This window comes from Erinaceus europaeus, chromosome 10 (genome assembly GCF_950295315.1).
Source record: "Erinaceus europaeus chromosome 10, mEriEur2.1, whole genome shotgun sequence".
NCBI lineage: Eukaryota > Metazoa > Chordata > Mammalia > Eulipotyphla > Erinaceidae > Erinaceus > Erinaceus europaeus.
In genome coordinates, this window is record NC_080171.1 from 113804719 (window position 1) to 113815841 (window position 11123).

Genomic DNA, 11123 nt, shown 5'->3' on the forward strand with positions numbered 1-11123 from the left:
GGGGCAGGGACCCAGAGGAGGGCAGGGATGTGGCTGGGAGAGGCAGGGCCAAAGGACTTCTACTCCACAAAGATGCTGAGCAGGAGCTAGGGAGGGCAAAGCAGCCGTCCCCATCAGAGCAGCTGCAGGGCTAGTGTCCAGAAGCTAGTGTCCAGACTCTCAGGACACCCAACTCACCCAGTGCCAGTCGTGCTGGCTTTCCCTGCTGGTCTGCAGTAGAAGACAGGTGACCCACATCCATCTCTTCTTCTTGTTAGTGGCACAAACAAACCCACCCAGGGCGTCAGGGGATGCAGGAGGGTCAGCCTGCAGATCGTCCGGCTGTATGAGCACAGCCCCACGGTCAGCCTTCTCTCCGGGCAGCTCTGGGAAACTCGAAGCCTTGCTGCTAAGTTGAGTGCGCAGGTGCGGCCCCTGGCCTGCGGCTTGTACCCATGTCTGGGGCTGCCTTGGCCCAGAGACTGCGAACCGATAACCTGTCCCCACGGAGCCGGGAGACCTTTGCTTCTGCCCCCCCCCCCCATGGGACTCCCTCTCCCCTGCCCCAAGCCTCCCGCCGGCCAGCTGCACCCTCTCTCTGCCCGGCCCGCCTCTGTGCCCTCCGGCACGTCCCAGCCCGCTGGCTCTGCGCCCTCGTCGGTCTGTCTCCCTGTGCGCACGTCCCGGGCACCCCCACTTCAGTCTGGCATCTTGGGTGGCCCTAACCGTCGCGCTTGGCCTCTCTCACCTCTCTCCAGCTCTATTCTCGCATCTCCGAGGTTTCCTCGCCACGCTTCCCGGCGCTTTCCTCGCTTTCCTGCCGGGGCGTGCGCTCGGCTGGTTCTCCTGGGGTCCCGGACAGCCGGCCCCCGGCGCGCACCCCCTCCTCCATCCTTCCCGTCCCTCCCTCGGGCTCGGCCCGGGGGGTGGGGGGCGGGGAGGGGCGGGGCCGTGACGCGGGGCGGCCGGGCTAGAGGCTCGGCGGCGCGGGGCGGGGGCGCAGTCCCGGGTCCGACCCGCCGAGCCCCGCGCGCCCCGCCCGCGCCCTGCGCCTCCGCCCGATCGGCCGGCGGGGGAGGGGGCATGAGCCGGCGCCCCCGCGCCGCCCCGAGTTGCGGGCCGGCCTAGACTCCCGCGCGGGCCCCGCGCCGCCGCCGCCGCCGCCGCCGCCCAGCAGCTATGCAGCGGCCGGGGGAGCCGGGCGCCGCGCGCTTCGGGCCGCCGGAGGGCTGCGTGGACCACCGCCCGCACCGCTACCGCAGCTTCATGATCGAGGAGATCCTCACCGAGCCGCCGGGACCCAAGGGCGCCGCGCCCGCCGCCGCCGCCGCCGCCGCCGCGGGCGAGCTGCTCAAGTTCGGTGTGCAGGCGCTGCTGGCGGCGCGGCCCTTCCACAGCCACCTGGGTAGGTGCGGGGCCCCGGCCGGCCCTGCGTGGGAGGGGGGCGCAGCCGCCGGGCGCCTCTCTGCTCAGCGGCGCGGGCCCCGGGGCCGCGTCCTCTGCTTGCCCGCGCTGGGAGGCGGCGGCTGCGGGGGCCGGGCAGCGGGAAGCCAGGCCTCGTGCCCGCGGGCCTGGCCCGGCCGAGCCTCCCTCCAGCCAGCCTGGGGGCCCGAGGCGGTGGCCCCACGGTGCGCGCAGAGCTGGGCTGCGGGCCTGCGACGAGGCACGCGAGGTGGCGGGCGCCTGGGCCTCCGCGGGAGAGGGCTGGCGTGGCCACGGCTGCCCAGGGCGCGGAGAGCTGCGGCTCTGAGTCAGAAGCCGATGCCCAGTGCAGTGCTGGAGGCAGACTACGGCTCTCTGCGGAGGCCCAGAGCCCAGGGGCATTGCCTGGGGACATGAGGCCTGTAGGCTGCTGCCCCCACTGATCCTTGCGCCTCCGCCATTCGATGGGCCTCTGTGGAGCCTGGACCGCCTGCTCGTCCAGGCTCTGCTGATTCTCTCTCTTCTTCCATGGGGCCTGCCTGCTTTGCGTGTCCTCTCCGCAGTTTTCCTCCTGGGCCTTTCCTGCTTCTCTCCACCTAGGTCAACCTCTCTCTGCTCGGGTCCTTCCCTTTCCCCTCCTCTCCGCTCTTGTCTCAAGGCCTCCTTACCTGGTTTCTACCTAAGCTCCTGACAGTTAACGCTTCCTGACAAGGGTCCTTGCAGACTCCAGCGGGGCCACTGTCCAGGAGTGTATCCGCAACCCAGGGTCGCCTTCCTGTGCGGCCAGAGACCCTCTAAGCAGTGTGACACCCACCCGTCAGGGATTGGGGCCGGGTGTTCGTTTTAAATCTGATTTCACGGCAGTCTCGCCAAGAAACCTTTGCAGCTGGCCACACTACAGTTTAAAAAATTCGTTTGAAACGGGCAAAGGGAATCGCTTCAGGGCTCCTGGAAATGGGAATGTCTTCACAGGGAAGAATTTAAACCGAAAACGGGAAGCGCTTGAGAGGTTACAAAGTTTGGGGAAATGGGCTATCCCACCCCCTCTGACCCCCAGGCCTTGTGCCTGTCCCACCCTGTGCCCAAGAACAGCGGCAGCCTGCTGGATGGGCTGATACACTCTGAAACAACGCGGCCACCATGATGGCTTGGTTGGGACAAATGCTTGTCTTCCTAACCTACTACTGTTTCCTCTTCATTCTTTACCCCTTTTTGTTTTCCTGCAAAAGACATTCTCTGCGTTTGGGAGCTGAGAACTTGTTAGTTGAGAATGCCCAAGTCCCCAAGGGGGCTGGGGCCTGGAGAACCTTGACTGGGGTCACGGGCAGATCACAAAAGTTTGCCCTTCCTCTTCTCCCTGCCTCCCCACAACAGCTTCACAAAGGCTCATCTTAGCCAACTCTGGCACGTTTGCTCTAGGTTTTGTTCAGGGTGGCAGTGGCCAGGCTGGAGCTAACTTGTTTCTCTTTCTCTCCTCCCCCCACCCCAGCGGTGTTGAAGGCAGAGCAGGCGGCGGTGTTTAAATTCCCGCTGGCTCCCCTAGGCTGCTCCGGGCTGGGATCTGCGCTTCTGGCCACGGGGCCAGGGCTGCCTGGGGCCCCGGGTGCACCTCACCTGCCTCTGGAGCTGCAGCTCCGAGGGAAGTTGGAGGCGCCAGGCACCGGGGAGCCAGGCGCCAAAGCCAAGAAGGGGCGTAGGAGCCGCACTGTGTTCACTGAGCTGCAGCTAATGGGCCTAGAGAAACGCTTCGAGAAGCAGAAGTACCTCTCCACCCCGGACAGGTATTGCGGGGGCCAGGACTGTGGGGGAAGGGGCAGGGGAGGGGGGGAAGAAGGGCTTCTTGCCCTGCTGAAAGTGCACCCTGCTCTTTCCAGAATAGATCTCGCTGAGTCCCTGGGCCTGAGCCAGTTGCAGGTGAAGACCTGGTACCAAAATCGCAGGATGAAGTGGAAAAAAATAGTGAGTGTGCCCCCTCCCACCTCCTGCACCCTTTAAGGAGCTGGGGGCTTTTGGCGCGCCTATCACATGCCCTCAGCCAGGCCCACTGAGGATGCTTAGCATCTCCCTGGACTCTGGCCACCTCCAGGCCTCCCAGTAGCCTTGTTCCCCTTCACCCAGCATCCTAGTGACTTCCCCCAGCAGCGTTCAAATAGGCCACCATTTCAGAAGGTGGGTAGGTGGGTGGGGCTCCTTCTGATGGCCTTCGGGGGTCCTTCACCAGGCACCAAGAATGTTCTCCTCCCGTCCTCCCAACCCCCGCAGGTGCTGCAGGGTGGAGGCCTGGAGTCGCCCACCAAGCCCAAAGGACGGCCCAAAAAGAACTCCATTCCCACGAGCGAGCAGCTCTCAGAGCAAGAGCGCACCAGGGAGGCAGAGAAGTCAGCAGAGGCACCGGTGGAGGCGGGAGACAGGAGCCTCGAGGACTGAGAGCCCGGGGCCCAAGCAGCCCCACCACCTTTAGGACACCGCCTGTGGGCTCTGCTCTGTCTGCTTCCCAAGCATTTCCTTGAATTGGGGACTGCCAAACTAAGAGGGCACAGAGACCCTGAAGTGAATCCCCAGCGAGCACCCAGGTTGGCCTGGGAGATTCGCACCCACCCGCGCCAGGAGGTTGCTTCTGCCCCGGCCCAGGGGTGGCACACTCACACCCCCTCCTCTCCCTCACCCCACCGCCCTGGATCCAACCTCTGGGCCCCAAGGCCACCTGGCACACTTCTGCTTCTGAGCAGCTGAGACCCTCGGCCAAGCGCAGACCATCCGTCTCGGGCAGCCTGGTCAGGTCTCTGACCTCGCCAGGGCCTTACCCCTCTCTTGCAAAGGTGGTATTTTTTTCCAATAAAATATTTTATGACACAGAGAGGTTTAATGAAGGGGATTCTGATAAGTCTGCAGAGGAGGGGGTAGTGTGGTCAGAGGGACATTCACAGTGGCTCCAGAATCTTCTTCCTGGGCTGTTGGTAACCCAGGACCCAGGCCCTCTTGGGTTGCTCAGAGGCTTAGGAAGGTCGCAGCCTGAACCTTCCCAACTCAGGGTGCAGTGCAGTGGCATTAGGGTTATAGCAGGGATCATCCCAAAACACTGCTCACTATGGAAGTGACCAGGGGCTCAGAGTTTGCTTGGTTTGTTAATTCTATTTCCTGGGACTTGATAGACTTAACGGTGAGATCCCTGAGAAGGTTGGGCCAGCAGAGGAAAGCCAGGATAGGCCACACCAGCGCTTGGCAAGTGGGTCCAGATAGCCAGACAGAGTACTGCCTGAGTTCCTGCAAGAGGGTGACAGCATTTCCTAGGGGCACAGCTTGGTGGAAAGTACTCGTGACTCTCTATCCTTGGAGGCCGGGCTTGGAGTGAGCCTGCGTGTTTCTGTCCTCCTCCTTCCTCCTGGGATGCTGGCTAAAGTTCAGGGAGAAATTGCAGCTTGGACATCCTGCAGCCCCAGGAAGAACCAGGTCTGTCCAGGCACAAGTCAAGACCCTTTTGCATTTCATAACTGAAGACAACTGCTGAGGCTTCACCTGCTGCAACTCTGGGAGGTTTAATCAGATCATCCTTTCCCGAAAACCAGCACTCCCTGGCCCTAAACTTGCCAGTCTTTGGTTTAAGTGTCAGAAAGAGAGTGCTTTCTGAGTACCGCAAGCGACTCTGGCATGCCCCTAATTTACAGGGTCCTTGGGAAACCAGTCTGCAGTTCCCATACTACTCATCAGCTCCCCACCACCCCACCCCACTCCCCAACCTGCTTGGTGCTGGCCTCACAGAAGAATAGACAATCGCTCGCTCTACAACTCTCATCCAATCCCTCCCTGCCCCACGGTTACCCCGCCTACTCCATCCAGCGGTCCTCAGGGAACTTTCCGCACCAGACTGGCTGAGTGATTACCACCACCCTCTTCATTTCACTCCCGGAAGTTCTATCTCTACAGCTACAGCCACTGTCAACTCAGCCCACCTGTGGAAGGAGGGTCGCGAGAAAGGAGGGGTCTGGCTCGAACCACCCCCCCTCACCCCCCCCCCCCCGGCAGTCCGTGCTGGAGCCTTAGTTGTTACTAAATCTGAGGTATTGGCCCTAAGGCAGCTCTCACTGGGCCAGTGGGCTGGGAAGGTCCTACACTCTAAGGGGGCGGCGCGCAGGAGTCCCACAGACCCAGCGGCGGATCCTGAGCAGGACCCAGGTCACCTGGCGGTGGTCGATGGAGGGGGTGTGTGTGTCCCAAACGGGGCTGCGATTTTAAGATTCTTTTTTCTCCCCTAAATCTCTGCCTGCTGCGTTGTGCTCACTGGAGGGACAGGGGGCCTGGGTGACCACAGCAGACTGAGCTCCGAAAGTTGAAGGGGAGCGAGTCGACTAGCGTGCGCTCTGGGTTTCCTTGTAGCGGAGACGCCTGGAGACACCCAACGCAGAGGCGAAGGCGCAGACAGAGGCGATTTGCCGCCGATTCCAGGTTCCGCTCGGCCCGCAGCGCTCCGCGTCGGGGTTCCTAGTGAAGGGGCGCGTCCACCCGCCGAGGCCATGAGTGCGCCCCCGGGCGCGCGGACCCCACACCCGGCCGGCCACCCCGCTCGGGCCACCAACTCGAGGGCCCCCTCCCAGCCGGGCTGCACAGGCTCCCCTTATTCCAGGACTGGGACTTCCGAAGGGAAGTGCCCCCTCCCTCCCTCCCCCAGCGTCCGCCGCGGGTGTCTCCTCTGCCCCAAGGTCCTGGGAAACCAAACCCAGAGAAACCCAACGAGGTCGCGCCGAGACGCAGGAGCTCTGGGGCGGCTGGCCGGAGGCGGGGTGGGGGCAGTGGGCGACTCGGGCTTCTCGCGAGAGCCGCAGCCCCAGGGTGGGGGTGGGGGGTGGGGTGAGGGTGCGGGGAGACCCTGCGGCAGCCGGGACGCGGCGGCGCGGGCGCGGAGCAGCGGCCAAAGATGAGCCTTGCTCGCCCCGGAGCGCAGCTGGTCCTCCGTGCGCTCCATCGGGGTGGCGGCGGCGGTGGAAGGGCGCCTAGGGGGGCTCTGGGTGGGCTGCTGGAAGGGCCCCGCCGGGTGGGGAAGTGGCATCTCCACTTTGTGACCTTGACCGTGAGCCTGTTGTCCTAAACGGAGGAAGCGGGGCGGGCTCCGGGGCTTCCAGCTCCGACTGGAGCGCAGGAAGCGCTTGGGGAAGAAGGTGGACGGTCAGGGCGGGCCTGGGTCCTCAGCCTCCCGCTGGAGCTGGCTCCTCTCGGAGCGGGCATCTCCAGGACGTGCCAGGTTGGCGGCGTCCCGGATACCCCATCCCTCTGCTCCCGCTGTGCATGCTAAAGGCGACTCTGGCTCGCTTCCTTTCCTCCGGAGCTTATCCTGGAAGGCGCTGGCAGGGAACCGAGGAAGTGGAGAAAACAAATGCGGACTCCAGGTCACACACGGGCGGGAAGCCCGTGGCTGGGACGTTTGGCCGGTTGCTGAGGGAAATCGCTGTCTCTCGGCCGGGGCTGAGCGTCGCTGCCTGAAGCCTATCTGGGGCTCCAGGGTGGGAGCGGAGAGCCAGCATCTTCTCTGTTTTTGTTGCCTCCTGTTGCCGGATTTTGCTTCTACGCTGGAAAGGGCCTTGCTGCAGAGGTAGTAGAGGGAACCCGCCTATTCCAGGAGGTTCTGCACCCTAAAAACGCTTTGCGGGCATAGCTCCTCAGGCTAAGGAGGACCTCAGAACCCAGCGGGTCCTTATACTGAGCTGGGTCCTTCTCAGACGGCACCTGCTTTCCGGAGGGGAGGAAGCTGGTGAGGAACTGCTTTCTGTGAGCACTGCGGAAAGGTGACCCCAGGGCAAGGAGCGGCACTAGGAATCAGCCTGGCTCTGGGCTACTTCAGAGGTGTGAGACTTGCCATTCTTCTGTTTCACCAGGGCTGGTGGTGGCACTTCACATAACGGTGGCCCAGGTGGCCCATCCCTGGCTCTGCAGGGTCTCTGTCACTTGTGACTGTCACACCCTCCCTCCGGCTTCATTGTGGCACTGTAGTACCACATCTTACCTATGACTTTCAGACACAATTTTCTCATTTCGTAAATCTGGGCGTATTTGGCCGTTGGAGAGGGCTTATTCCAGGAGTAATGAGGCTTTGCCCTGGATTGTCCCCCAGGGCCAGTGGTGTCACTGCTGGACAGTGACCCTCACCTGACAGGGACAATCCTGTGAGAGAAAGTCTGGAGCCCTGCAGAGAGGAGGGAATGTCCCAGAGGCAGGCCAGAAGATGGGGGCTGCAGGGAAGAAGGGACTTGAACCTGCTCGTCCACCTGTCAGAGGTCAAGGACTAGGCTTTGGGCTGGGTGTGGGTGGTGGTGATGGGCTGATTCAGAGGTGGCTTTGACCATGGAGTTTTAGAATTGTCCACTGATTTTTCTTGATGTATGTAAACTCAGCTGTGATGTGTGATAAAAATCTGTGTCTTGATAGCCTCCCTAAGAGCTCTTTGAGTAAATATAAAATCCAATTTTCAGTTGGCATAAAAGCACTGGGTCATAGCTTCATTGGCAATGTTTTGACATGTTCTTTTAAAAATATATATTTTAAATTCATTGTTGGGTAGAGGCAGAGAAATTGAGGGAGAGATAGAATGAGACAGAGAGACACCTGCAGCCTTGCTTCACCACTTGTGAAGCTTTCTCCTTGCAGGTGGGGACCAGGGGCTTGAACCTGGGTCCTTGTGCACTGTAATGTGAGGGCTTAACCTGGGTCCTTGTGCACTGTAATGTGAGGGCACACTGTAATGTGTGCCACTGCCTGGCCCCAGGCATGTTCTTTCTTAGTGCTTCAGGAAACAATGGCTTCTGACATCAACAACTCTATGGACTGCACTTACATGGTACCTTCTTTCAGGACAAGCAGTGACTGAGTGTTGTATGTGGTTCCTACCCTGGGACCCCCACCCCCTCCACCTTAAGGAGTTGCCCCTGTCCTTGTTTTGCAGATGAATATTAGAGCCCAGAGAATCTAGTAAACTTGCCCAAGACACACAGCTTTTATGACAGCAGATTTCATATCTGATGTTAACTCTGTGAGTCGCTACTCTCTTTCCCCTCTGTAAACCTCCAGGTTCAAGATTTGGTTTGGAGAGTCCCAGATGCCTTGGGAATATCTAGTGGAAGGAGTGTCATTTATGGGGGGGGGGGGCTAGGCAGTAGCACAGGGGCTTAAGCACACATGGTGCAAAGCAAGGACCAGTGTAGGGATCCTGGTTCAAGCTCCCAGCTCCCCACCTGTAGGAGCATCACTTCACAAGAGGAGTGTCATTTATCTGTCCAACAAGTGTTTGCTGCACAGCCTGTGGTGTGCCAGGCACTGTGATAGGTATGAGACACACAGCCAGGGTGCTTATGGCGGTGGCGGGGGTGAGGGGGTGGGGAGCTTGGAAAAATATTGAAGGAGCCATGGTCTATCCACCAGATGATTTCAGGTAATGACAAATACCTTGTCAAAAAGAAAGCAGGTGGTAGACAATGACTGAGGGAGGGACTCCAGTCAAACGCAGTTAAGGAACATCTTTCTAAGGAGCTGATGCTTCATTTGAGGTCTGCAGGGCAGGGAGGTGCACATGGAACACAGCCCCCTGCAGAAGTAGCTTTGACATTGGTGTTGGGAGGTCACAGTGGCTGGAACAAGTGAGGACAGATGAGCTAGAGGGTGCCGAGGTAAGGAGGTGAGCCAGGTGCTACCCAGAAGGTGTTGAAGGAGGTATCTTCCTCCAGGCCCTCAGCAGCCAGATCGCCGGGCCAGACCCCTCCCACCAGCCGGTCCCTCCAAACTGGGCTTGCGCATCAGCTAGAACCCCAAGGCAGCTCCGCCTCTGCCGGGCAATTTGCTTTTTTTTTTTTTTTTCCCCTCTCTCTCTCTCTTCTTTTTCATAAGGATGCAATTTTCTGCGTGCTTTAAGGACATTAGAAGGGCGTTTGACTGACATGCCATGCGAAACGCATTAGTGAGGCTTGCTGCCGCGGCGCAATGCGCAGGAGGCGGTGCCCGCTTCAGGAAGGGGCAGGTGGAGGCGGGAGCAGTCCCTGGGGACCGGCGGTCTGGGGGCAGAGACGGAAAGTCAGTGAGAGGAGAGACCAAAAAGAGCAAGGGAAGGAAAGATAGCAAACGCAAAAATGGCTGTGTAAGTGCATATCACTGTGACAGATAAAAGGGGGAGAGACACAGAGAGAGTGAGACAGAGAACGAGAAAGAGACAAACTGCGGACATGGAGCGTTAAGAAGCATAGCCTAATGGGGGGCAGGTCAGGGCAAGGCAGGGCAGGAGAAGGGAAGGGACTTAAGGGGAGGGGAGTGATGGGGGGGTCTTCTCAGACTCCTTCCCAGACCTTGAGCACTGGAGTGCTTGGTGCACAGTGGGAAGAATGGTCCTTGCATTTCAGCTTCCCCCATTGATGGAGAGTTCCTTGTTTCTATGGGGCTCTGGCCTTGCTGTTTCTCTAGGCTTCCTCCTGCAGTCATCCATCTCCCGCCTCCGTCTCTCTCTTTTTAATATTAAATTATATTTACTTACTGTTTGGATAGAGACAGTTGGAAATTGAGAGAGAAGGGGAGATAGAGAGGGAGAGAGACAGAGAGACAACTCCAGCCCTGCTTCACCACTCACTAAGCTTTCCTCTTGCAGATGGGGACCAGGGGCTTGAACCTGGGTCCTTGCTCATTGTGACATGTGCACTCAACCAGATGTGCCACCACCCAGCCCCCAGGTCTTTCTCTTCCTTAAGTCCTAGACTTTCTTGGCATTTCCAGAACCTCCTGCTGGGCCTTGCTGGCCAGTGAGAAGGTCTGTGTATTTGCCTATCTCAGGACTCCTCCCTGTTTGTCTCAGCTGTTGCATAGCAGAGCCTCCAGAAACCCCAGGCACCTTCCAGAGTAATGAGGGAAGTTGGATTTGCAGCCTCTAGACCCACATTTTCAACCTGCTGGCTCTTGCTGGGTTGGTGTCCACTGCGGATATTCAGACACTCCCAGAGCTTGGAGGATGCCTGCTGGGCTCTCCCCTTCCAGTTCCTCCCATCAAAACAGAAGCACATGGGCTAGGCTCCTGTGGTGGCAGTGGCAGTGAGTCAGAGGGCCAAGTGGGAAAGGTGGCAGCCTTTGAATCCTTCTAGAATTTACACTTCTCCCCAGGCTTGTCTGTACACCACTGTTGCCTTCACCACTGCACTGGCTTCTCGTCTGCTGATAAGATGTGTTCATATCTCAGATGAGGAAGGGGCAGCTTAGGAGGTGAGGACTTGCTCACTTGGCAGAGTGCAACTTCCTGTGTTAGTTCTGCACACCCTGACCCCCAAGCAAGAGTTCTGGGAATGGATGGTGTGCAATGATGTGAATGTCACTAGCTGGCTATCTTATTTTTATCTAGAAAATTTAAAAAGCAAGATTTGTGTATTGATGAGAGAGAGATAAGAGAGAAAACTAGAGCATCTTTCTGGCATATATGGCACTGAGGCTCAGACCTGGAACCTGAAGCTTGAGAGTCCAGTGCTTTATCCACTGCTCCACCTCCCTCACTGTTGGCTGTATATTTTAAAAATGGCTAAGGTGGTGAGTTTTATATTGTGTGAATAATAAAACCAAATATTTTTTTAAAAATAAACAGGCTCTCATCTCTATTCAATGATTTTTTTCTCTCTAGAAATAGTAAACCTAGTAGCCAGAACATGCCTGGAAATCTAGATGTCATTCTATGCAGAGAAGCTGGGTCTTTTTGTTTTATTTTGTTTAAA

At 58.8% G+C, this 11123-nt stretch overlaps 1 protein-coding gene across 1 annotated transcript; it reads left to right on the top strand.

Annotated features, from left to right (window-relative positions):
- Window positions 1-917: 917 nt before the first annotated feature.
- On the top strand, window positions 918-4252 carry BARX1 (BARX homeobox 1). The gene is made up of 4 exons (XM_060198975.1): window positions 918-1384; window positions 2891-3182; window positions 3276-3360; window positions 3664-4252. The coding sequence occupies exons 1-4, from the start codon at window positions 1159-1161 to the stop codon at window positions 3826-3828; spliced, it is 768 nt and encodes a 255-aa protein (XP_060054958.1). The 5' UTR covers window positions 918-1158; the 3' UTR covers window positions 3829-4252.
- Window positions 4253-11123: the final 6871 nt, after the last annotated feature.